At 47.3% G+C, this 26,768-nt stretch overlaps 2 protein-coding genes across 6 annotated transcripts; one reads left to right on the top strand and one right to left on the bottom strand.

Annotated features, from left to right (window-relative positions):
• Positions 1 to 1,060: 1,060 nt before the first annotated feature.
• ZC2HC1C (zinc finger C2HC-type containing 1C) lies at positions 1,061 to 10,215 on the bottom strand. 3 transcript variants are annotated; one of them, XM_008272031.4, is made up of 4 exons: positions 10,027 to 10,215; positions 8,080 to 9,418; positions 1,362 to 1,621; positions 1,061 to 1,243 (listed from the first exon to the last, which is right to left on the bottom strand). In XM_008272031.4, the coding sequence occupies exons 2-4, from the start codon at positions 9,397 to 9,399 to the stop codon at positions 1,174 to 1,176; spliced, it is 1,650 nt and encodes a 549-aa protein (XP_008270253.3). In that variant the 5' UTR covers positions 9,400 to 9,418; positions 10,027 to 10,215; the 3' UTR covers positions 1,061 to 1,173. The 3 variants fall into 3 exon arrangements, with proteins under 3 accessions (XP_008270253.3, XP_002719625.4, XP_017204876.3); XM_002719579.4 differs by lacking the exon at positions 10,027 to 10,215 and adding an exon at positions 9,514 to 9,651; XM_017349387.3 differs by lacking the exon at positions 1,061 to 1,243 and adding an exon at positions 1,755 to 1,980 and having other exon boundaries at positions 1,485 to 1,621.
• A 62-nt stretch (positions 10,216 to 10,277) lies between these two features.
• ACYP1 (acylphosphatase 1) lies at positions 10,278 to 25,448 on the top strand. Of its 3 annotated transcripts, none has more exons than XM_008272032.4 (3): positions 10,278 to 10,594; positions 15,783 to 15,874; positions 25,027 to 25,448. In XM_008272032.4, the coding sequence occupies exons 1-3, from the start codon at positions 10,432 to 10,434 to the stop codon at positions 25,240 to 25,242; spliced, it is 471 nt and encodes a 156-aa protein (XP_008270254.1). In that variant the 5' UTR covers positions 10,278 to 10,431; the 3' UTR covers positions 25,243 to 25,448. The 3 variants fall into 3 exon arrangements, with proteins under 3 accessions (XP_008270254.1, XP_008270255.1, XP_008270256.1); XM_008272033.4 differs by lacking the exon at positions 10,278 to 10,594 and adding an exon at positions 15,289 to 15,423; XM_008272034.4 differs by lacking the exon at positions 10,278 to 10,594 and adding an exon at positions 15,468 to 15,605.
• Positions 25,449 to 26,768: the final 1,320 nt, after the last annotated feature.

Below are 26,768 nucleotides of genomic sequence, written 5' to 3'. Positions count from 1 at the left end.
CAGAGAGAGAGAGCGGTCTTCCATTCGTGGTTCACTCCCCAATTGGCGCAACAGCCAGAGCTGCACCAATCCGAAGCCAGGAACCAGGAATTTCTTCCAGGGTCTCCCATGCGGGTGCAGGGGCCCAAGGACTTGGGCCATCCTCCACTGCTGTCCCAGGCCACAGCAGAGAGCTCACGTTCCAGCGCTGGTACGGAGGCTCTCGGCAGCTGGAGTCCCGAGCCGTAGGCGCCCGTGCCCTCCACGTAGGTCCACCATGTCCCTCTAATTAAGAAGAGTTTCCTCTGCCATTTTTTCCCTAACTCTTCCCTGAGACTACACTACCTCCACTTTTATTAAACTACCTTCTCCTGGACTATCAGTAAGCGCCCCCCCTATTCTGCCATCTTGGAACCTCCCCTCCCCCTCCCCTTTTCATTTACTCAGAACCCATGAATGGAAGGCCTAACGCACAGGCACTCTTCTGTGTAGAAGGATCTGGCCCTTTCTCCTTCCGAGTTTACTCTAACATAGAAGCTGAGCGATCAGCAGGGACGTGTAACACTATGCAGTGTCCAGCTTGCTTTCATGGAAGGTTTTGCCTCATTTAAGAAGTCGTTCAGCCAACCTGATTTGAAGCAGACTGCCTGTAACGGCTGAAAACAGGTCTCCCTCCCGTTCTTTCCTCCGACATGAAACCCATTAGAAAAGAACAGGTAGAGAAAAGTTTAACGTGTTTCCCCCGATGCCTACCTTCTAAGTTACATGAGTGTGTTTCCTTTATTATACGAGACGCCAAGGGGAAGGCTGAGGATGTGCGAGTGCCCTAGCCTTACAGACTTTCATTGGCTTTTGGCCAGGACCACGCACCAGGGAGGCCAGGGACAGACTTAATGCCTTACGGCAAAATCTTACTGTCTTGTAAGAGGTACCATCTGGGGGACCGTGATCCTCTAACACCAACTCAGCCTAGCACTCCAACTTGTAAGAGTAAGAAGAGTTAACAGGAGCCACACACACGCAGTGGCCACAAGGCACCACCAGATGCAGGCACTTTGCTGGCACAAACCACAAGTCAGCCTTGCAGGAAGACAGCTTTACTATACCCTGCTCCCCCGTCTTCTGTCTTCAGCCCGCCGTTCTCAGGGCGACGCCAGAAGGCACAGCAGTCCACGGCGGTGATTCGGTGGGAAGCTAGCGCATCCCCTGCCGCCCCTGCTCCACAGTGGATCTCTCCTCACCGACTTTCTCTCTGCAGGCAGATCTGGGAGATGCAAAGGTTTTGTTTCTTTTTGCTTCGCATCAGATTAGTCCACTCCCGTTCACAGCAGAGCCTCCTGCACCACCACGGAGGCGGCACCGGTGCGGTGTTGGCTGCTCACCCGTAATGCTTCCTTGGCGGCGGGGGGCGGTTCTTGATGGTCTTACACTTGGGAACGTGTCGCTCAGCCACCTTGGGAGCAAAGTGGCGGCTACAGTGAGGACACTGAATGTAGTCCGGGTTTTCGGCAGGCAGGATGGGAGGCAAGTCGGAGGGGTTTCCGCCTTTGGCAATGGCCTGCTGGACCTCCCGAGCCTGGCGGAGGGTACGGATGAAAGACTCGTGCTTCTGTCTCCAGTTGCTCTTCCGCGGAGGCTCAGGCTGCAAGGGAAAGGGGAGACGCATCACTCGACTGGCCGTGTCTCCCCGAGTCTCCCTCAGAGTGACAGGAAGGGAGGAAGGAAGGGTGCTGCTCCCAAGGCCCCAACAAGAAAGCAGCAGTGGTGACACCTGCCTGCCAGCGAGGTAGTGAGAGGCCCGCAGAGCTGCTGGGAGAGTCGGTGCTGGGGAGTACCAGCTCGTGGGAAGGGGGGAGGGGCAGGGCTGCAAAGTAGCCTCCCTGTCGTGTCCAGGTGTCCTACAGCCGCACGCACACAGGAGAACCGGGGCTTATCCTCTGGAGAGACAACTGCACGGCTTGCAGACTCAGGAAATCCTAAGTGGACAGGGCTCATCTTGGGCTGAAAGTGGGGATTAAATACAAGTGCACATCCCAGATTGCTGGACTCCTTCCCCCACTCAGCCCCAAGTACACAGGAAGCCTCTTAGGAAAGGGAAGGGGGCAACCATCCCAGACATCAGCCTTCAGACACCAAGGTGGAGAAGGCTCTGAGTCAGCAAGCCCCATTTAAGCTTAAATGTCAGTGGACAGCCAAGGACTAGCAGCTATTTGACAAAAGCTCTCAAAAGAAAAGAGCCACAAATAACAACTCAGAATGCAATAGGCAAGTAACACAGAAAAGACCAGCATATCAACAAAATAACTATTAGATTTTCCTTGGGGCCGGTGCTGTGGTGTAGCAGGTAAAGCTGCCACCTGCAGTGCAGGCATCCCATATAGGTGCTGGTTTGAGTCCCAGCTGCTCCAATTCCAATCCAGCTCTCTGCTATGGCCTGGGAAAGCAGTGGAGAATGGCCCAAGTGCTTGGGCCCCTGCACCCACGTGGGAGACCTGGAGGAAGCTCCAGGCTCCTGGTTTCAGATCAGCCCAGCTTCGGGTGTTGTGGCCATTTAGGGAGTGAACAACGGATGGAAGACCACTCTCTCTCTCTGCCTCTCTGTAACTCTGCCTTTCAAATAAATAAATAAATCTTAAAAAAAAAAATCGAAAAGAACATACTATATTTTAAAAAACATTTTCCATGAAATGAGTTTCTGTGAAAAAAGACCAGAGAACCAGAAAGACTTATTATAAATTAAAACTTTGATAGATAAAAAGAAAAATAGAAATGCTATAAAATGAAGTAAATTTCTGGCCGACACCACTGCTCAACAGGCTAATCCTCCGCCTGCAGCGCCAGCACCCTGGGTTCTAGTCCCGGTTGGGGCGCTGGATTCTGTCCCGGTTGCTCCTCTTCCAGGCCAGCTGTGGCCTGGGAAGGCAGTGGAGGATGGCCCAAGTGCTTGGGCCCTGCACCCCATGGGAGACCAGGAGGAAGCACCTGGCTCCTGGTTCGGATCAGCGCAGAGTGCCGGCTAGCGGCCATTAAGGGGGTGAACCAACAGAAGGAAGACCTTTCTCTCTGTCTCTCTCTCACTGTCTAACTCTGCCTGTCAAAAAAAAAAAAATGAAGTAAATTTCTTAGAATGGGGGAAAATAATGGAATAAAAAAAATGGAAACTTAAGAAGTCCAACAAGTGACTAGCAGGAGTTCCAGGAGAATGGAGAAAAATGAGGAGGAAATCGCTGAAGGAACAGGGCAGGCATCTGCCTTAGCAGTGAGGATGCTGCCTGGAACACCTGCATCCGGAACGAAGGGCCGAGGGCACGGCCCAGCTCTGCCCCAGATTCCGGCGTCCTGCCAGCGTGCGCTCTGGAAGGCAGCAGGGGCGGCCCAAGTCGTTGGGCCCTGTCGGCCCCGGAGCAGCCACGGGTTGAGTTCCCAGTCCTGGCTTCAACCTGGCCCAGCCCCAACCATTGCAGGCATTTTTAGGTTGTGAGCCAGCAGGTGCAGATGGGAAAGCCGGCATGCTCGCTCGCTCGCTTCCTCTCAAATAAATAAAATTTTACTTTCCTATTCATCTTCTAAAGTGTTATTTATTTGAATAGGCAGAGAGAGAGGGGCGGGGGGAGAGACACAGAGAGGTCTTCCATCTACTGGTTTACTCCCCAGATGCCTGCAACAGCCAGAGCTGGGCCAGGAGCCAGGAACTCCATCCTGGTCTCCCATGGGGGTGGCAGGGACCCATCAGCTGTTTTCCCAGGCACACTAGCTGGAAGCTGGATTGGAAGCAGAGCAGCTGGGACTGAAACCAGTGCTCCTATATGGGATGCAGATATCACAAACAGAGACTAAACCTGTGCCACATGCTCGCCCCTAATTTTTTTCTTTAAAGATTTATTTATTTACTTGAAAGGCAGAGTTACAGAAGCAGAAGCAGGGACAGAGAGAGTGAGAGAGAGAGAGGTCTTCCATCCTCTGATTCACTCCCCAAATGGCTGCACACTGGAGCTGGGCTGATCCAAAGCCAAGAGCCTGGAGCTTTTTACAGGTCTCCCACCAGGGTGCAAGGGCCCAAGCCCTTGGGCCATCTTCTGCTGCTTTCCCAGGCCATTAGCAGGAAGCTGGATTGGAAGTGGAGCAGCCAGGACTCGAACCAGCGCTCATATGGGATGCTGGCACTGCAGGCAGCAGCATTACCCACTACGCCACAGCGCCAATCCTGCCCCTAGATATGTTTAAAAATATATATATATATATATATAATTGACATTCCTAGAACCAAAGGTCGCAAGTCTTGAGTCTGAAATGACATACCAGGTGTCCAGCCAGCACAGTCACTGTGACGTTTCAGAATTCAGAATAAAGAGCATGCTGCACTTTTCAGAAAAAGCAGCAAAATAGGTCTCATGTAACGGAAGGAATCAAAATGGCATCAGATTTCTTAACAGGAACACTAGGAGCTAGAAGCCAGCAGGAAATGCCTTAAAAGTTCTTAAAAATAATTTCCCACCTAGAATTCTACACTCATACAGTCGTCCAGTAAGAGGCTATTATACAGATATTTCCATTCACTCCAAAACCAAAAATATGCCTCCTGTGCACCTTAGTAAACTTCAGCAAAGCAAGAAGTAAAACAAGAAAAAGGAAGAAACAGGATGCTGGAAACGGAACCCGACACAGAAGCAAGAAGTCCCCAGACAACAGGTCTGCACCAGATCAAAAGAATAAAAACCCAGACCCCAATCTGGAGGAAAAAGAGGGGTGCAAGTAAATTTTCCAGAATTAAAAAAAAAAAAAACCCAACTGATACAACGTAAGAGTTGTTTGAGCATTCACAAAAACATGGGCGGGGTCAGCATTGTGGCGCAGCGGGTCAGCCACAACTTGGGATTCCTGCATCCCACATCAGACTACTGGTTGGAGTCCCAGGAAGGCAGCAGAAGACAGTTCAAGTGCTCGGGTCCCTGTCTCCCGTGTGGGAGACCAGGATGGAATTCCTGGCTCTTGACCTCAGCCTGGCCTACCCTAGCTGTTGCAGTCATTTGGGGAGACATGAGGTCCAAGACTGCTGGGAGTCACAGAAGATTAAAGGACACCTGGAAGGTCAGCTGTGTTCTCGCTGACTACACTGGAGGAACGACGGGGAGACAGCACCACTCCGCTTCCAGAGCTCAGATCTCTGCAATAAAGCGTGGGACGGTCCGGGGCGGGAGTGTCTGCGCCGCAGTCACGCCCCTCCCGCACCTCTGTGCAGCACCGTCCCCCTCACTCGTTCCACAGAGCGTCTGAGCCCAGACACTCAACTGGTTTTTCTTCTCCACTGCTTCTTTTAGATTCTGGCCAAATATAAATCACTGTGGTGGGACAGAGGGAATCCCCAATGGATTACTGGGTTGACCAGAAAGAAAACAGGAAAGAACAGTAACTGCCCACCGTATCATTATCTGTAAGAGCAAAATGTTGACTTCTCGTTGGAAACTAGATTCCAGGGAGATCACCCATGAGCACAGAAGGGACTTTCTTGTGATCTCCCAAACTGTACCCAAAGAAAGAACTCTAATTACAAATCACTCATCCTAAAATCACATAAATGGGAGTTTTAAAAGACCTCAGCAAATACATAAACTGTCAAGTCCCAATGGACAAGAGGCGCTGGTATAGCAGAGAGAGGATAAGGAAGAAATGCAAGAAGAGCATCGCTCTCATTTTTCTAGAATAACAGAGCTAGATTGAGCCTTTGACATCACACAGCCTAGGCTTTCCCCAGCTTTGGTCATTTGCATACTTCGTTTACTTTATTCTCCTTACTGTTAATTACTTCATTATTTTCCTTTAAATTCATGATCCTGGAAATCAAGAGCTTAATAAGTTGTTATATTTTTAAAATATGCATTAAAACTACTAAAATGAAGAAAAGTATTTGTCAGTGTGCCACACTTTGAGAAACACTCACTTTACAAACTAAGTAGCATGGCCTTGACGGGCAGGTTATTTAGGATACCATCTCTAGATCTGTCTAAACAGATGGCCTATGACGTTTTCCTAAACTTACCATGTCAATGTCCTTAAGGGCTTACTTTTATTTCTTTTTTATTTATTTATTTTCAATTTTATTTGAAAGACAGTTACAGAGAGAGGTAGAGAGAGAGAGAGAGAGGTCTTCCATCCTCTGGTTCACTCAGCCAGAGCTGAGCCGATCCGAAGCCAGGAGCCAGGAGCTTCTTCCGGTCTCCCACGTGGGTGCAGGGTCCCAAGCACTTGGGCCATCTTCTACTGCTTTCCCAGGCCATAGCAGAGAGCTGGGCCAGGAGTGGAGCAGCCGGGACTAGAACTGGCACCCATGTGGGATGCCGGCACTGCAGGCCAGGGCTTTAACCCCTGTGCCACAGCACCAGCCCCAGGGCTTCCTTTTTACCACTTGGTTTTTCTAAACTGAGAAAATTATTGAAAGATAACCCAAAAATCCCTTACCTTCAAGGTGTTTACACTCTAAATGAGAAGAATAATTCCAAATGTACTGTGTTTCAAGCATTTACCAAGAAATTATATCAAAACTGAGCTCCTCTTAAGAAAACAGGAATGGTTACAGGATGGTAACGGATCCCTGACACGAGGGAACAGGGTCTTTTTTTTTTTTTTTTACAGGCAGAGTTAGACAGTGAGAGAGACAGACAGAGAGAAAAGTCTTCCTTTGCCGTTAGTTCAGCCCCAAAATGGCAAATGGCCGCTGCGGCCAGCACTGCGCCGATCCGAAGCCAGGAGCCAGGTGCTTCCTCCTGGTCTCCCATGCGGGTGCAGGGCCCAAGCACTTGGGCCATCCTCCACTGCACTCCCTGGCCACAGCAGAGAGCTGGACTGGAAGAGGGGCAACCGGGACAGAATCCGGCGCTCCAACCAGGACTAGAACCTGGTGTGCCAGTGCCGCAGGCAGAGGATTAACCAAGTGAGCCGCTGAGCCGCGGCACCAGCCCAGAGCAGGGTCTACTGCAAAGAGCAAGGAGTCCTCTCTGGGTGATAAATTCAGCATAGTTTGTCTAGGTTTTTCTTATCTTCCATTTTTTACAGTAAACATTTATTATTTCTATAATTGGGAAAAAAAGTGTTTTTCAAGTCTAGATTTTGGAATCATTCCAACCAAGATTTATTGGCTGGCCCTGCTACTGAAGACTGACTTCAAGAAAGTTACTTAACCTGTCCAAGCCTTCATTTTTGGATGGAAAAAATGGGAGAGAATGAAATTCTCACGGAATTCTGAGGGTCACCTAAGCAGCTCTGGTCATAGTGACTGGCGCACAGCTGGAGTCAAGAAATGCTCATTCTTGGGGCTGGTGTTGCGGCACAGTGGGTGAAGCTGCCACCTATAACACCACAATTCCATGTAGGCACTGGTTCGTGTCCCGGCTGCTCTACTTCTGATCCAGCTCCCTGCTATTATGCCTAGGAAAGCAGAAGACGGCACAAGTGCTTGGGCCCCTGCAACCATGTGGCAGACCTGGAAGAAGCTCCTGGCTCCTGGCTTTGGATCAGCACAGCTCCGGCCATTGGGGCCAATTGGGGAGTGAACCATCAGATGGAAGACCTCTCTCTCTCTCTGTGTAACTCTTTTGAATAAATAAATAAATCTTTAAAAAAAAAATGTTCATGGGCCTGGCACCGTGGCGTAGCAGGTAAAGCCACCACCTGCAGTGCTGGCATCCCATATGGGCGCTGGTTCAAGTCCCGGCTGCTCCACTTCCGATCCAACTCTCTGCTATGGCCTGGGAAAGCAGTAGAAGATGGCCCAAGTCCTTGGGCACCTGCACCCATGTGGGAAACCGGGAAGAAGCTCCTGGCTCCGAGCTTCGGATTGGCACAGCTCCGGCCGTTGCAGCCAACTGGGGAGTGAACCAGCGGATGGAAGACCTCTCTCTCTCTCTCTGCCTCTCCTCCTCTCTGTGTAACTCTGACCTTCAAGTAAATAAGAAATCAAATCTTTATAAAAACCAATGTTCTTTTTCATCTTTTTTTTTTTTTTTTTTTTTACATAACCCATGTTCCCTAAAGAAAGCTGGTGAGGACACCAGAGGCCCTTACAACATTCTCCACACAAAGTCAAATCCACACGGCCCTTGTTACCTTGACCGAGGCTGGCCCCTTCCAGTTCAAGTACTGCTCCAGTTCTGTGCCCTTGGCCCGGGCCCTGGAGGAGTCAAACACCTTCCTCCTGGAGCCCTGCACCCTGCTGCAGACGTTGGAGTGTCGCTCCAGCCTCAGCAGGAGAAACGTGCGTCCACAGTGGCTGCACTGGCCCAGTTCCGGCTCTTCAGAACAGCTGGAACCCGAAGAGCCCGGTGCCCTGCACAGGCCGGAATCCGTACCGAGCCCCTGGAAAGCACCGTCCGGCGCTTCCGAAGACTGAGAGACCTTCTCCGTGGATGGCCCCGAGACCCCATCTTTGATTTTGTTACTGTTTGCCGCCAGCCTCTCCCTTTCCAGCTCCTGGACTCCATGATCAGAGAACTGGCATAGACCAGCATTTTCTCGAGACCGCCTCCAAGTTCCATCCTCTCTTCTGTCACTCCTGGGCGCCTCCTTGGACCTAAATCCTGGGGGGAAGACGGGCTTGCACGCGGGGTGGCTGGCACCACCGTCCGCTCTCCCCCGGGAGAGAGCCATTCTCCGGAGCGCTCTGTGTGCGTTCCCCTCGGCCTCCTCCTTGCCCCTCTGGATCCTCCTGAGCTCCTCCTCCGTCCTCTTCAGCTTGTTCCGCAGGACGATCTCCTTTCTCCGGATTTCCTCCTCTAAGCTCTCCCCCAGGGCTTCCAGTCTCTGGATCTGCACCCACTCAGACCTGGTGAGGTTTGCCACGGCCCTCTCGCCCTGCATGGCGGCAAGGACGGCACCAACCACAGAGGGGTTCACCGTGCTCCTTGGCGTGAAGTTGCTGTGTGGAAGCTCTCTCGGCTCAGAGGCGCTCACGTAGACACTCTGGTTCCCAGCGGGGCCAGCCTGCCCTGTACTGCGAGACTTCCGGTGGACCATGGGTTTCAGCGGGTACGCCCGATCCACCCCAACTCCCTTCTTTGTGAAGGGACCTAAGTATGGGTTATTTGCTTTGGGATGCCAGGACGGAGGGCCCGATGCAGCGAACCAACCTTGTCCTTGGCCCTGGGGCCCGCTGCCTGACTCAGCATCAGCACAGCTAGGGGAGCTGCCCCCGGCTTTGGAGCGCGTGTTCTGGTTGGGCGGGGTGTAGACGTTCTCCCGCGTCAGCTCTCTGCTGCTCAAAAGCCTCTCCCGGACATTGTTCCTCCGATGCCCCACAGAGGACGGCTGCGCGGTGTCACCTTGTTCATAAGGGTCTCGCCGGGCGGAGTGGAGCCCCGCAGCCTCTGTTTTATTATGTGGGAACATAACGCCCACAGGCAGATATGGAGCCAACTGGAGGTCAGCCATTCAGGGCCTGGATGGAAGCCTACGGGGAGAGTCAAACCAGATCCATGTGCTGAGTTTGTCTGAGGCTCACCCCCGGCTGCTAAAGTAAACTGTTGCTACATCTGCCCTACTCACATTTCCCTCCAGCTTCGCTAGGGACATGGCGCTGGGTGTGCCAGAGCTCTCCAATGCGCATTCGCAGTGAGTGGTGACCACCCGCTCTGTTAGGTCCCGAGGGTGGAAAGACACAGTGACCCGGTACCAGCCCCCGCCATCTGCACTCTACTCGCCCGCCAGCAGGCGAAGCCAGCGCTGGATGGAGGGAGAGGTGTTAGGCTTGGGGAACACAGTCTCTCCACCTGTGAACTGAAGGGTTCACTCCAGGCCCACCATCTTACAGGTGACAAAACCAAGCCAACCCCGTTCAAAGAGTCACCGTGGCGCAGACGCCGGAGGCCGCTAACCTGCGAAGAAAGGGGCTACCTGAGCCCCTTTCAGATCTGGAACCCGGAAGTTCCGTCCGGTGCCAGTCAACCCGGGCGCCCCCACTAAGGCGGGGGTTTCTGGGGACAAGCCCTCGCTCTCCTGCTCCTCGGGCCCTCGGGAGGTCGAGGTGTTCACCCCACGTCTCCCCGCCCTTCTGCGTACCTCCGGCTCTGGGGGCACCGCGGCGGCTCAGGGGAAACCCCAGGACCTGGCTTTCCAGACCCGGCCGCCCCCAACCGACGTCAGCGCAGGCGCTCTCCGCGGGCCTCGGCGATTCCCGTTGCCTGGAGACGAAAGCGCCTCGCGCGCCGAGCCCCGCCTCTCGCAGATCGCCGCCGCAGAGGCACGCGCAGGCGCAGTCCGCGCGTCTTCCTGGGCGGGCGGATGGCGGGGGGAGGGTGTTGAGAGTGGGAGGCGGGGTGCGGTCAGCCCGAGTTGTTGTCACTTGACCCAGTGTCCAGCCAACTCTGCAGCTCAGTTCAGCCCTGCCCTTGGGGAACGGGGGAGGAGGTGGGAGAGGCTTTTCTGGGGCGCCATCAAAGGAGAACTTGTATTTTTCTGAGAAGCATGCTCCCAGGCCCCGGGGTGTGCCCGTCCCTGGCAAAGGGTGGAGCCCCGCCATGTGCCCCGGAGTCATCCCACCGCAAGATCCCGGCGTCCGCCCGGTTAGCGGGAGTGGGCCTGCTGATAGCCCTTGTTAGCACGCTCGGCAGCTCTGTACGGGCCCCAGGTATGGCTGCTATCTTTCCGTGCTTTGCCTTGCCAAACTGGAGCTTGCCTTTTTTTTTTTTTTTTTTTTTTTTTTGCTACGCAGTATCTTTCCGGGGTAGATTTCGTGGCCAACCTAATTATTTTGATATTGTGATGTTTTGCTGTCACGTGGTGACCCGGACCATCTCTGCTTAGGACCTGGGAATGACTCAGCCAAATGTGATGATAATAAAGTTAGCATAACAGATTGAAAATAATCAGTATAACCTAGTTTCAACACTGAATGATGGTCTGTGACTTGTTGACATCAGAAGACAGTTTATTTGTCTTCTTCGTGCTTCAGTTCATTTGTGTAAGCTGTTTGGAACAGGCAGCTCGTTTTTTTCCCTGTAACTACTCAAAGGATTCATGCACATGGAAAATAATGTAGACAGCAGTAGTCAGCGTTAACGCTTCCACAGATCCTATTACAGCTTGTACACGGCACAAAGAAACTCTTTGGTGGGCCCCTCCAGGGCAGTCTTTTATTCCTTGTTTTCATTCCTAGTGGACTAGACTGCCTTAGTATACAAGGGGACTTCCAAAAGTTTATGGGAAATAGATTTAAAAGAGAAGTTTATTCCACTGCAAAAAATAACTGAGATCTGTGCATACCAGAGGCCTTCAAAAAGTTCTAGGAAAGGTGTATTATGAAAAAACTATGCATGTATATTTTGGACCAAAACAAACAATCTTTTTTAATTCCGTTTTTCCACAAACTTGTTAAAGTTCCGCAGCTCCAGACATTTCGCAGTTAGGTCAGCCTCTGACCTCGCCTTAATCAACTCCCACAGTTTCTCTCCAGCCTGGCTGACTTTCCCAGGGCGCCTCCCTCTCTCCTGACTTCCTTCCTTTTGTTCCGCAGGAAGAAGGGTCTCTCTCTTTCTTGAATTGGTGCCTTTCAGTACCCTCCAGGAGCTGACTCGGTCATTGTTCCCACTTCTGTCTTCATAACTTCAACTTGTGCATCTCCCTACTCTGAAAAACGCCTGACCTTCCCCTGCAAAACAAACCTCATTTCTCCTGATCTGCTGCCTCTGGTATCCGCCCCTCATTCATTTCTCTTCTTTTCTCCAAGACTAAAAAAAAAAAAAAAAAAAAAAAAACTCTACATTTGCTGCTCATTTGCTCATCTCCCTGTCTGTGTCTAATCCATCGTGGTATGGCTTTGACCACCTACACTTTAACTGCAAAGCTAGCAGTGACCCTCTAGTGACCAAAGGCAAAAAGCTATCAGGGCCGCTCTGTGGCGTGGTAGGCTGCAGCACCAGCATCTCATACAGGCACCCATTTGAGAACTGGCTGCCCCTCTCCCGACCCAGCTCCTGACTGATGGCCTGGGAGGGCAGTGGAAGATGACCCAAGTGCTTGGGCCCCTGCACCAGCACGGAGGCCCAGAAGGGGCTCCTGGCTTCAGATCGGCCCAGCTCTGGCCATTGCAGCCATTTGGGGAGTGAACCAGCAGATGAAGATCTTTCTCTGTCTCTCCCTCTCTCTCTCTGTAACTCTGCCTCTCAAATAAATTATTAAAATCCTTTTTTTTTTTTTTTAAGCTATCTCTTCAGGCTACTTGTTTGACAGTACTGATTAGTCACCCTTTAAGGACTTTCTTTTTATTTTCTCCTGCCCCCTCTTGGTTTCTTCTTCCACGTCCTTGCTCTGTCTTCTTCTTGATCTTTGGCACTTACATCTCCCCAACTGCTCCTTGCATTTATGTGTTCTCCTACCCCCTCTTATTTGTCATATATATGCACTTCCAGATATTCTCATCTTTAAACGATCTCAACCAAATTCTGAAATTGCAGATTTCACCTGTATAGATGATACCCAGCTCAGCATAGACGCTCCCCTTAGTTACAGACTTAAATCTCTTACCTCCCCTGGTGGTGTTGTGATGGGTTAAGCAGCTGCCTGTGAAGTCAGCATCGCACATGGGCACAGGTTTGAGACCCAGCTGCTTCACTTCTGAGCCTTCGAATGCTCTTGGGAAAGCAGTGGAAAATGGCCCAAATGCTTGAGTCCTTGCCACCCACATGGGAGACCTAGGTGGAGTTCCAGGCTCCTGGTCTTGGCTGTGGTGGCCATTTGGGGAGTGAACCAATAGATGGAACATCTTTCTCCCTCTCTCTCTATTTCTTTGCCTTTCAAATAAATAATTACTAAAAACAGAAAGGTATAACTGATAAATAAAAATGGTATAAATACAGTGTACAAAGTGATGTTTTGGTTTGTGTATACAGTATGAAATGGTTGGAATCAAAGTGATTAGTAAACACATCTGATCTTACTATTTTCTTCCCCAGTACCTTCTTTCCTACAGAGTAAAGTCGCAATGCACCACTTATCATGGGATTTCAACCTCCTAGATTAGATCCAGCCTACCATTCCACCTGCCTTCAGTTCAGCCCCAGAGGCTGGCTATGCATTAAGGCTATCTGGAAAGCAGCATCTGGATGTGGCCTGGGCATCAATATTTTTAACGCTTCTCCGAGGGTACAGCCAGAGTTGAGAACTCCTGGTCTGGCCACAACTGACTATTCATTCCTTTCTCACCTCCATGATACCATCTTACCCCCGGCTCCCTGTATTGGGAGGTGGTGGAAAATGACATTTATAGGCGTGGATTTTTGACTGACTGCTTGGAACTAAATCCCGACTCCCTGGCTTACTGACTATGGTTTGTAACTTTGGATAAAACACTGTTTCCTCCAAGAGCCCTTTCCCAACCTTCTCAGCCAGGATTAATCTCTGCTCTGTATCCTTTTCTGTCCTTGTGAAAACACAGGGCTGTTTCCTGATGAACTCTCCATGGATATTCATGGAACTGAATTACCATATTGTAATTGTATTGTCAGTATTTGCATTCACATGTCTCATAGTAAATTATTCATGCAAAGTTATTCATCGTTGTAATGCCTACAGTGTGCAAAGATTATTACTCATCGTTTTAATGCCTACATACTATCTAATGGTATCAATAGGTTTTGGATTCTATAAAGAAGCCTTTTTAAAATGAATTGTATAGAGACTAGCATTGTGGCACGGTGGGTTAAACCACAGCCTGCAGTGCTGGATTCCCATATCGAGTTGTTCACATCCCAGCTGCTCCACTTTCCATCCAGCTCCCTGCTAATGTGCCTGGAAAGGCAGCGGAAGGTGGCACAAGTACAGATGGAGTTCCTAGCTCCTGACTTCGGCTTGGTCCACCCTGACCATGGCAGCCATCTGGGTTGTGAACCAAGGGATGGAAGACATCTGTCTCTCTCTGTCAGTCTGCCTTTCATATAAATAAATATTTTAAAGAACAAAGTCTATAGAAAGAAATAACATCAGCCAGGCACACTGTTTAGTGTTATTTCTAAATATTGCCAAGAAAAACATTCAATCTATCCCCCTCTACACCCAGCACTAAGGGTTTATTATTCTCTGGGATCTGGATCCTCTCTGTATTGAGGAACTAGGGGAATGATGAGTTTCTATGACTACCATAGCAAACACATCCCACTATGCCAAGTCTGCCAACCTGGAATAGTCACGTATGGAGTCTTAGGTTATGATGGGATATAATGTATACAGACAAACCAAAGAGGAACCTAAATACCACTTTTTTTTTTCACACACAGTCTTTTAAAAAAAAAAAAGATTTATTTATTTGAATGGAAGAGCAACACAGAGGGAAGGAGACACAGAAATTTTCCATCTGCCAGTTCACTCCTCAAATGGCCAAAGCCAGGAGCCAGGATCTCCATCCTAGTCTCCCGCACAAGTAGCAGGGGCCCAAGCACTTGGACTCTCCTCCGCTGTCTTCCCAGGCTCATTAGCAGGGAGCTGGAGCAGAAGCAGAGCACCTGGGACTGGAACCTGCACTCCAATACCAGATGCCTGCACCATAAGCCTGGACTTAACCTGCCTGCCCTGCAGACATTCTCAGTCGTTAGAGGAGTTGGATTCAAATGTTTCCAGGTCAACTCTAATTTTAATCATTCTCGTGCCACAACCCTTCTCCCTTGAGAATTCTCTTCTCCCAAAATTAAATTCATGCAAATTTGGTTATTTGGCTTAGCTTGGCTGATTCTGCTACGACTAAGGATCCATGCCTGCTAGTGCTTTCGCTTTGGTTTAGTTATTCAAGCATTGTCTGGTGTTTTCTTAGTAAGTTAGACTCTGTTGGCAACTTCCAGAAGCCTAGGAGAAATAACTTCCACTAGTAACTCCTGGCTAGAAATTCCAGATTAGGCATGACCCAAAATGTGAGGAGAATTGGAAGAAAAAGGACAGAAAGACTGTGTCCTCATCAATTAATTTTCTGAGTGATATTTAATGTTTGTTGTCTGGCACCTACACAGTTTAAATTCCAGGGCAATAAACTAATGTATACCAACCACCTAGAACAGTGCCGGGCACACAGTAGGCCGTCCGTCTGGACGGACGGATGGATTGATGGAATGCATGTGTCCCATGTACTTCTTCCCATCTGCTTTTCTCCCCAGGAGGAAAAGGGTGCACTTAGCGACAGAGGTGTGATGAGGGCTCGGTGCGCAGGGGCCGAGCCCGGACCCTGGACAGATCCCCAACGCGAGGCTCATTGGGCTGCCGGATAACTGCGTCATGAAGTCCCGCCTTCTGGGCGGGCTCGGGGCCGGATCGCCATTTATGATTGGCCGACTTAGCCTAGGTGATGGGCAAGAGAGACTGCGAAGGCGGAGCCCACCTTTACACTTCCGGGCGCGACAGTTAGCGCTTGCAAGGGGAGCCGTTGGGCGAGGTGGTCGCGCGTGTGGTCTGCGCCCTGAGGGGACGGTCAGGAGGGTGAGCCCAGGAGCGGTTCCCGTCAATTTGATTCGCCCTGAAATGTTCATGGAAGGGGATTCTGGCAGCCACGTGGGGAGGGAGAGGGACCGGCATGGGTGTAAGGAGCTAATTAGGTAAGCAGGAAATTGACCCAAAAGAGGCCTGGGTGGATCGTCCGGACCCGAAGATCCCACACCCAGGTGACTTCCTGTTACTCCACACACTCGGCCGCTCCCTTAACGCTTCCGGGGTCAGAGACCTTGAGATCGGGGAGAAGTCGCAGTGGTTGTGGATGGAGAAGGGTGACTGTGGCCCTTTCTGCCTTGGGGCTGGGGTGCTGGAATAAATCATGTTTCTGCTTTCCCGATCTCTGACAGGTTTGAGCATGGCGGAAGGGGACACCTTGGTATCGGTGGATTATGAAATTTTTGGGAAGGTGCAAGGGGTGTTTTTCCGCAAGTACACCCAGGTATGTGGTCTTCAGGCTTTGGGGAGATACCTAGGTTATGAGACATGTAGCTGGCAAATGGGAATTGGAAGAAGCTGGAGATCTGGTAACTGCATGGCAGAGGTAGTTTGTAGAGCAACGAGTGTGAAAATGGCTTGCAGTTGGTAAAAAAAAAAAAAAAGATGTAAACAGAACATTCTGTTAATGAGCTTTTCTAACGGGTACTTGGGCATCGAGACACACGTGTTAATGATCTTTCTTCTTCTAAAGGGAAATAGAGGGCTTCCCCAGGGCTAACTGTCATGACATCAAACCAAGTCACACTTGCAGGAAAGCTAACAGCGATCTGAGATATGACATTGAGATGAAGTGATGGCATCAGTGTAAGTTATATAATGGCTTCCTCTCATAATTGCTTCATTTTCTTCATATCTCATTTCTTTATTTTTTAAAAGGATTTATTTATTTGAAAAACAGAGTTACAAAGAGGCAGAGAGAGCGAAAAGTCTTCCATCCCCTGGTTCCCTCCCCAGTTGTCCTCAACGGCCAGAGCTGGGCCAATTGAAACCAGGAGCCAGGAGCTTCTTCCAGGTCTCCCACATGGGTACAGGGCCCCAAGCACTTGGGCCATCTTCCACTGCTTTCCCAGGACATAAACAGAGAGCTGGATTGGAAGTGGAGCAGCCAGGACTCGAACCAGCGCCCATATGGGATGCCAGCAGTGCAAGCGGTGGCTATACAACAGTGCTGTCTTGAACCCCTAGGCTTGAACCTTCTCTCAACCTCCCACTTAATTCCTTTTTATTATTTTTGGCTTTGAAAGAACATTTCCCTTTTGTAGCTTAAGATTTTCTAGTTAAAAATACTTGATCCTGGGGCCGGTGCTGTGCTGTAGTGGGTAAAGCCGCTGCCTGCAGTGCCAGCATCCCATATGGGCGCTGGTTCGAGACCCAGCTGCTCCTCTTCCAATCCAACTTTCTGCTATGGCCTGGGAAGCAGTACAAGATGGCCCAAGTCCTTGGGCCCCTGCACCCACGTGGGAGACCCGGAAGAAGCTCCTGGCTCCTGGCTTCGGTTTGGTGCAGCTCCGGCTATTGAGGCCATCTGGGGAGTGAACCATCAAATGGAAGACCCCTCTCTCTGCCTCTCCTCCTTTCTCTGTGTAACTCTGACTTTCAAATAAGTAAATAAATCTTTAAAAAAAATACTTGATCCATTCCAGAATAGGTAATGGTGACACTGAGTGTGGAGTTTGGCATTCCTACTATAGTAATAGGGGGTATTTGAAGGAGTGAATAAACATATGGCAGTCTCTGCCTCTGCTCCCAGTGTCCTCACCCATCTTCCTTTACCATGCACACGGCAAATGCACTCTCATTTCCCCTTCTGCCTTCTGGAGGGGTGTGCTTGTACCGCCAGCCTCAGCAGCTTGAGGGAGGACTGTAGGACTTTCCAGGTGTCACATTCCTGGGTCTGTGGTACTTAGATTTCAAACCTGAACCTTTGAAGTATGAATGTGAATTAGTCAACCCCCTTTTTCTCCAATTTACAAATCATTTCTTCCTGCTTCGTATACTCACCTGGGAAGCACTTACTGAGAAAAGAATCGTGAAGGTCGTTGCTGGAGGTATGTGCCAGTCAGTTTTGCTGTCAGTTATGCAGGGTAAGTTCCTGTGATTGAGCACTGATGAGAGCTTCAGAGATGAGTCAGAGTTCAGGGACAAGGCCCAGATGGTGGTATAGCCTGTCTTTCTCTACCCACCTGTCCCCCACTCCAGTTTAGAGAGAGAATAAAGGAATGCAAGGGAGAAAACTGATTTTCAAAACCGCAAAGAATATACCATCTGTTTTTTGTTAATCATACTTGTATCCTTTATTATTTGTGATCATTTACATGTATATGTTCATCTTAACAAGTGTTTTGTTTTATTACAATCTGTTTACGTGTCCATATCAAGTAGCCTATTACTTAAATTCTTTCACTCCTAAAGTAGTGAGTGAGAATACGAGAGGACTTTGTGAGTTGGAATAAACCACATTCTATAAAACTCGCCCTTGTAAAGCGTGTAGTCAGTGGTTTTTAGTATACTCATACAGTTGTGCACTCCTTCCAGGACATTTTCATCCCCCAAAAGAAACCTCCTACCTGTTAACATTCAATCCTCATCCCTGCAGCCCCTGGCAACTACTGGCCTATTTTCTGTCTGTGATTTTTCCATTTCTAGTCATTTAATATAAATGGAATCATACAAATGTGACCTTTTGTGACTGACTCCTTTCAGAAAATGTTTTCAAGGTTAATCAGGATTGTGGCACATATCAGCACTTTATTCCTTTTTATGGCTGAATAAAATTCCATTGTATGGATATATTGTGTTTTATTTATCCATTCATCCAATTGATGGACTTTTGGGTTGTTTCCAACTTTTGACTTTTATGAATAATGATGCTGTGATCATTCATGTACACTTTTTTAAAGATTTATTTATTTGAAAGGCGGAGTTACAGAGGGAGAGACAGAGAGAAGTCTTCCATCCTGTGGTTCACTCTCCAAATGGCTGCAACAGCCAGGGCTGGGCCAGGCTGAAGCTAGGAGCCAGCCAGGAGCTTCTTCTGGGTCTCCCACATAGGTGCAGGGGCCCCAGGAGTTGGGCCATCACCATCCTTTACTGCTTTCTCAGGCACATTAGCAGGGAGCTGGATCAGAAGTGGAGCAGCCAGGACTCAAATGGGATGCTGGCACTGCAGGCAGCAGCTTAACTCATTATGCCACAGCACCAGCCCCCATGTACATGTAGATGATGTTTTCTATTCCCTTGGCTGTAGATACCTAGGAGTAGGTTGCTGGGTGATTTCATTACTGTATGCTTAACCTTTTTGAGGAGCTGCCTGACTTTTCCAAAGCAGTTATACCATTTTATATTCCCACCAGTAGTGTATGAGAATTCCAGTTAATTTCCTAATCTTTGCCAAGAGTTATTAGTGTCTTTTTTATTATAGCCTTCTTAGTGGCTATGAAATAATATCGCAGTTAGATTTTTTTGTTGTGTGTTTATTTTATTTTCAAGTATCAATGAATTTAAAAGATTTAAGTCAGACAAGGAATATTCTGCAATGATAGTGAAACTAAAATACAAATCAGTAACAAAAAGATAACTGGAAAATCCCAAGATATTTGGAAATTTTGTAACATACATTTTTCTAAAATTGTGGTAGAAAACACAAAGTTAAAGTGTACTCTTTTGACTATTTTTAAGTACACAAGTCAGTGATGTTAAGTACATTCACACATTGTTGCACAGCCATCTTCACCACCCATCCACGGAATGCTTTATCTTGTGACACCAAAACTCCATACCCATTAAACACTAACTCCCCATTCTCTCCTCCCCCCAGCTCCTGGCAGTCTTGACTTTGCTGTCCTTATGAATTCAGCTCTTCCAGGAAATTCATAAGTGGAATCACACAGTGTTTGTCCTGATATGACTTGCTTATTTTTCTTAGCAAAATGTCCTCAAGGTCCATCCATGTTGTATCATGTGTCAGAATCTCCTTCCTAAATAATACTCTGTGTACTCTCAGAATGGTTTCCATTTACCTTCTAATGACTAATGAAGCTCAGCATCTTTTCATGTGCTTATTGGCACATGAGAGAAGATACTGTATACCTTCTTTGGCGAAAGTTCCATTCAAACTCAGAGCTCATTTTTAACAAAGTAATTTATTTGCGAGAGAGAGAGAGAGAGAGAGAGAGAGAGACAGAGGCGATAGAGCTCCCGTCAGCTGGTCCACTCCCTAAATGCTGGCAGAAGTCAGGACTGGATTATGCCACAACCAGGAGCTAGGAACTCAATTCAGGTCTTCTGCAAGGTTGGCAGTGACCCAAGCATTTGAGCCATCATCTGCTCCCTCCCAGGGTTCCCATTAGCAGGAAGCTGGAATCAAGAGTGGAGCTTGGACTCAAATCCAGGCACTCTGATGTGGGATTAGGCATCTCAGTTTACAGCTTAGTGCTAGGCTAAATACCCACCATCCCTGGTTCACTCCCTAACTGCCTGCAACGGCCAGGACTGGGCCAGGTTGAAGCCAGGAACCTAGAACTCAATCTGAGTCTCCCACGTGGGTAGCAGGGACTCAAGTACTTGGGCCATCATCTGCAGCCTCCCGGGGTATGCATTAGCAGGAAGCGAGATCAGAAGTGGACAAGCTATTCTTGAAACAGGCTCTCTGATATGGGATGTATAAGAAGCAACTTAACCACTACACAAACACCCACTTCTCAGTTTTTAACTTTTTATTGTTGTAAGAACTTTTTTATATATTCTGGATACTAGTCCATTATCTGATATATGATTGGCAGATATTTCTCCCATCCTGTGTGTTGTCTTTTCACTTTTGTAATAATGTCCTTTGAAGTACAAAAGGTTTTAATTTTTAAATTTAATTTAAAATTTAAATTTAATTTAAAATTTAATAAATTGAATTTAATTTTAATTTTTTAATTTTGACGAAATCTGATTTAGCTTTTTTTTTTTTTTTTTTGCTTGTGCTTTTAATGTTTTATCTAAAAACCTTGCTTAATCTAAGGGCAAGCTATGTTTTCTCATAAAGTTTCTTCTAAGAGTTTCATAGTTTCACCTCTTAAATTTAGGTCTTTGATTCAGTTTGAGTTAATTTTTATATGGTATTTGGTAAGAAATCCAGCTTTATTCTTTTGCATGTGCATATCCAGTTGTCCAGGCAGCATTTGTCAAAAATATTTCCTCTGTAGATTTGTCATGGCAATCTTGTCAAAAATCAGTTGACCATCAATGTAAGGTTTATTTCTGGACTCTCAGTTCTATTCCATTGACCTATATGTCTATCCTTATGCCAATACTACCCTGCCTTCAGTTTCTTTAGTTTTGTGTAGAGATTTTGAAATCAAACTGTGAGTCATCCAATAGTGTTCTTTCTTTTCCAAATTATTTTTAGCTATTATGAGTCCCTTATGTTTTCATATGAGTTTAAGGTCAGTTTATCAATTTCTGAAAAAAGGGAGCTGGGATTTTGATAGAGATTGCATTGAATATGTAGATCAATGTGAAGAGTATTGTTATCTTTTTTTTTTTTAATTTATTTTTTTATTTTTTTTTGACAGGCAGAGTGGACAGTGAGAAAGACAGACAGAGAGAAAGGTCTTCCATTGCCGTTGGTTCACCCTTCAATGGCCGCCATGGCCGGTGCGCTGTGGCTGGCGCACCGTGCTGATCCGATGGCAGGAGCCAGGTGCTTCTCCTGGTCTCCCATGGGGTGCAGGGCCCAAGCACTTGGGCCATCCTCCACTGCACTCCCTGGCCACAGCAGAGAGCTGGCCTGGAAGAGGGGCAACCGGGACAGAATCTGGCGCCCCGACTGGGACTAGAACCCGGTGTGCTGGCGCCGCAAGGCGGAGGATTAGCCTAGTGAGCCGCGGCGCCGGCCTAGAGTATTGTTATCTTAACAATATTTGTTCTTCCAATCCATGAACATGAGATATCTTTCCATTATTTAGGTCATCAATTATTTTCAACAATGTTATATAAGTCTTAAACATTTTATGATTTCCTTTTTTTTAAAGATTATTTTTTATTTGAAAGAATTACAGCAAGAGGAGAGAGAGGGAGGGAGAGAGAGAGAGATCTTCTATCCTCTGGTTGACTACAATAGCCAGGGCTGGGCCAGGCCAAAGCCAGGAGCCCAGAGCTTCTTCTGGGTCTCCCATGTGGATGCAGGAGCCCAAGCACTTGGGCCACCTTCCACTGCTTTCCCAGGCCCATCAGCAAGGAGCTGGATTGAAAGTAGAGCAGCTGGGTCTCCAGCTTGTATCCACATAGGATGCCAGCAGAGAGGCAGAGGCTTAACCTGCTGTGCCACAACACTGGCCTCCATGATTTCCTTTTTTTTTTTTTTTAAAGATTTATTTATTTATTTGAAAGGCAGAGATACAGAGAGAGAAGGGGAGACAGAGAGAGATCTTTCATCCACTGGTTCACTCCCCAAATGGCTACAACAGCCAGGGCTGGGCCAAGCTGAAGCCAGGAGCTTCCACCAGGTCTTCCCTGTGGATACAGGGCCCCAAGTTCTTGGGCCATCTTCCACTGCTCTTCCAGATGCACCAGCAGGGAGCTGGATCAGATGTGGAACAATCGGGACTTGAATTGGTGCCCATATAGGATGCCGACACTGCAGGCAGAGGCTTAACTTTCTATGCCACAGTGCTGGCCCCAGTTTCCTTTTTTTTTTTTTTTTTTTTTTTTTAATTTTTTGCCAGGCAGAGTTAGACAGTGAGAGATAGAGAGAGAGTTATAGACAGTGAGAGAGAGACAGAGAGAAAGGTCTTCTTTCCGTTGGTTCACTCTGCTAATGGCCGCTACGGCCAGCGCTGCGCCGATCTGAAGCCAGGAGCCGGGTACTTCCTCCCGGTCTCCCATGTGGGTGCAGGGCCCAAGCACTTGGCCATCCTCCGCTGCCCTCCCGGGCCACAGCAGAGAGCTGGACTGGAAGAGGAACAACCAGGACTAGTACCCGGCGCCCCAACTGGGACACCCCAGGGTGCCGGCGCCGCAGGCGGAGGATTAGCCAAGTGAGCAATGGCGCAGGCCCCAGTTTCCTTTTTTAAAAAAAGATTTATTTACTTATTTGAATGGCAGAGTTAGAGAGAGAGGAGAGTCAGAGAGAGAACTTCTGTGTACTGATTCACTCCCCAAATGCTCACAAAAAGGTAGGGCTGGGCCAGACTGAAGCCAGGAGCCAGGAATTCCGCTGAGGTCTCCTATATGTGTGGCAGGAACCCAAGGACTTGGAGCATCATCTGCTGCCTCCCACATGCATTAGCAAGAAGCTGGATTAGAAGTGGAGTAGCCAGGACTTGAACCAGCAGCCTGATACAGACTGTGGGCATCCCAAGTAAACCTTTACCCACTGTACTGCAATGCATGCCCAAGAGCTAACTTTTAAAAATTTATTTCTTTATTTATTTGAGAGAGCTAGTGTGCGAGAGAGAGAGAGCTCCCACTCACTGGTTCACTTCCCAGATTTCCACAATGGCTGGCATTGAGCTGGGCCAAAGCTGAGCCAGGCTGCAGCTGGTAGCCAGGAACTCAATCCAGGTCTCCCACTTGAGTGGCTGGAACCCAATCCCTTGAGCCATCCCCTCTGCCCTCCCAATGCTGTATTAGCAGGAAACTGGAATCAGGAGCCAGAAGCAGTTATCAAACCCAGGCCCTCTATTGGATATGAGATGTGAGTATCCTAACCCATGTTTGACTACCAGGCCAAACACCTGCTTCCAAAGAACTAAATTTAAGTTTTATTGTCTTTTTTAAAATTTTTCTATTTATTACATTTTGTATAGTCTTTAGTATTTCCTTCTTTCTGCTTGTTTTGGGTTTACTTTGCTGTTCTATTTCTAGTGTCCTAGGTAGAATTCTAAGTTTATTGATTTGAAAGAAATTTATGTTTAGAGTGTAACTAGAGGTGATGATTATATTCCTTAAAATGCTTTCAGATGACTGTTATTTAGATGGTTATGAGGTAGAATGAGCTTTTCGGAACTTTCTTGGGAAAAAAAACACTGTTTACTTGTTCAGGTTGCTATTCAAAAACTGAACATGAATCAGTAACATTAAAACATAACTTAGAAATGAGAACAGAATCAAGTACACAAAACTGGTGAAAAATTCCCATTCGTGACACTAGTCAAAATTTTAGTGTTTTGTTCAGATAAATCACACTGCAACCTAAAGATGTATTTGACTGCTGTAACCTCTTGCTGAAAGCTGCACAGTCACTCTTGCGGCTGTTTTCCGTATATGGTGAGAAAGTCAACTCCCCTAGGTTAATTCAAAGCAGAAGAATACAGTTGTTATACAAAGTCATTTGGATCTGGAATATTCCTCAAAATCCATGCTTAGCATTCTTTTATGTTTTCTAACTTGGCACTAAGAAGTGCATGCTGTAGGTATCTCCTATTTTTTTTCATTCCTTAATTTCCCTGTCACTTAAACTGTTATTTATTTGACTGGAGTCTTTTTTGTTCATTATGCAAACATGTCTTTGCTTTAAACATAACTGATTTGATGGATACTTCAGTTCCTCATCAAACATTTTTTTTGCTGTACATAACATTTTCTTTGGCAAACTCTAGCAATTTCCCACATTTACTAGGTCAGTACTCTGGCATTTGGACATGCAATCATGTTAACTCCCATTTTCTTTTGTAATGCAACCCCTTCTATTTAGATAGATTAATAATCAGTGACTTTTATAATACTCCAATGATATGTTTATACAAAAATAAAATTACCTCTAAAACAGTATTACATCTCCTAAATGGTCAGTCTTGCCATAGCGTAATGCCTTAGAGGAAAGACTACGGTAAGAGTCAGTACAGTGATCAGATGGTCTTCATAAGCGTATTCAACTTTAAAGGCACTGTGATTATTTAGACAGAATAGAAGAAAGTCAAGTGAAAACCTAATGGCCGTGGAGTCTCATAAATGTTTCGTGTTCAGAGGCCGGTCACCAGCTGCTTTCCTTCTCTAAGAAGCTGACAGAAAGTGGGCTTTGGATGCAATATAAACATGTTCATTAGACAGTTTCTCTAGAGTGAGAACAATGGGGTGAGTTGCTAAGGAAATTGTGAAAGACTCTCTAATGATCTCTAAAGATATAATGAACACTAATTCATCTGGATTTGTTTAGGTGTGGTCCTGGTTAAAGGCAAAGGGGAAGGATCAGATAACTTCATGCTTTTTCCATTTAATATACCCAATAGATTCTTGACTAAGAGAAGGGAAAATAAGCAAGATACAGCCCAGTATCCTAACAACAACCAGCCTTAGGGAATCATTTTGAAAGCATCTGTTTTGGACTTAGTCTTTTATACTTAACCATGCTGCCAATGTAGTGAAAACTTCTAGTGCCTGGATTTTATAGGGTAGAAGAAGGGTATGGAGTCAAGTGGCCAGCATTTGATGTTAAGATCAGCAGTGAGATCCTCCTTGCTGTCTTTCTGTTTTGACTGTTCTGGACAATGTCAAATTAGTTTCAGTGGCTTGATTCTAGGCCAGGGTTCTGGCAGCAGAGTGTAGTCTCACTTTGTTTTGCTCAATCTCAATGGATCTCTCTTCTCTCTCTTTTTCCCCCCTTAGGCTGAGGGTAAAAAGCTAGGATTGGTAGGCTGGGTCCAGAACACTGACCGGGGCACAGTGCAAGGACAATTGCAAGGTCCCATCTCCAAGGTGCATCTTATGCAGCAATGGCTTGAGACAAGAGGAAGTCCCAAATCGCACATTGACAGAGCAAACTTCGACAATGAGAAAGTCATCTCAAAGTTGGATTATTCAGATTTCCAAATTGTGAAATAATATCCTGAATCTAAATTTTCTAAGATAAACTCAGTGGTTTGGGTTGTTATTGTTAATAGAGATAGAACTACTATTCTGTATTCAATATTAGAAGTTGTCAGTAAGTTATTTTAGTATCAGGTATTTGAATGTTACTGTGTATTACATGTGACAGAAGGATTCCAGCTGTACACAATTGTAATCAATAAAAACACATTAGAACCTTATGCTTGGGGTACTTTTTTTCATCTTTGGTGAACTTCATTTTGGGCAAAGTAAGAAGTATGTGTTCAGAAAACATTTGTGGGAAAATGTTGAGGTATTTAAACAGGTCTGAGAGAAAAAGCAGTCACTTGGGAATCATTTCTTTAAGTGGCATCCCTGAAATTTTCTTCTTGAAATTGCATGCCTAATAAGAACAAATACCACAGTTCAGTTTGTTAGCTGTTCAAATTATGTCTTTGAACTTTTGGTTTTCTGAAACTTCTGCTATCATTCCTTTCCTCTGGGTCAGAAATTCACAAGTTATGGGCTGAATTGTACCCCACCCCTCAACCCCGGAAATTCATAGGTTGAATTCCTAATTCCTACGGCCTCAGAAAGTGACTGTATTTGGAAATAGGGCTTTTAAGGAAGCAATTAGGATTAAATGAGGCTGTTAAGGTGGGTCCTAATCCAATGTGACTGGTGCCCTGTAAGAAGAAATTCGGATATGGACATCTGTGTGCACAAGTGAAAGACCACTGATGCAGATGGCCGTGCGCATGCCCAGGAGAGGCCACAGACGACAGCGTCCCTGCCGCCAGCGCGATCTGAATTCTAGCCTGCAGAACCGGGAGAAAATAAAGGTCCACTGTTTAAGTCTTGCGGTATTTTGTTACGGCGGTCCTAGTAAATTTACATAAGCAATGATCAGAATTGTGCTTCATAAGCCCTAGAAGTGGTTTGTTTAATCATTAAACAAGCACATATTAAACACTGGTTCCGACACATTTATCATCAATTCCATTTTGTTAAACGTTTCAATGGAAGCGAGGCAAAGCAAGGGCAGGATTGCGTAACCATTCCCAACACATGTATTCTCGTAGTGTTAGAGTTCTGCTCCTTCAGTTGGAAAGAGACCAAAAGTCAAAGCAGGGGGCTTGGCGCCCTTTGCAAGTTAACAGAGTTAAGCCAATTTTTCTGGCTTTTCCAGCTCCGAAATGTTATGATTCTATGATGGAAGGCCCTGGATTTATTCATGGAGCGCCCACCATTAGGCCAGGCACTGTTGTCATCCTTGGGGGTACCGCAGTAAACCAAATCCTACCCTCATAGAGCTTACATTCTGGAGAGAAGACCCTGGGTAATCTACATGTTGAATTGAATGGCAATTTACTAGGTGTTGGAAAACAGGAAAAATGCACAAACAGCCTTTCACGCCGGGCCAAAGTGGCCAAGAATGAGAATTGGGGGTGCCCCTCGGAAGAGAACCTAAAGAGGTTCCAGGCTGGGGGTGGTGGCGGTGGCGGCGGGGCACACCTGGTGCGCACGCGCACCGCGGTGTC

Source organism: Oryctolagus cuniculus, chromosome 20 (genome assembly GCF_964237555.1).
Source record: "Oryctolagus cuniculus chromosome 20, mOryCun1.1, whole genome shotgun sequence".
NCBI classification, from domain to species: Eukaryota; Metazoa; Chordata; class Mammalia; order Lagomorpha; family Leporidae; genus Oryctolagus; species Oryctolagus cuniculus.
This window is presented reverse-complemented; position numbering and strand designations above follow the sequence as displayed.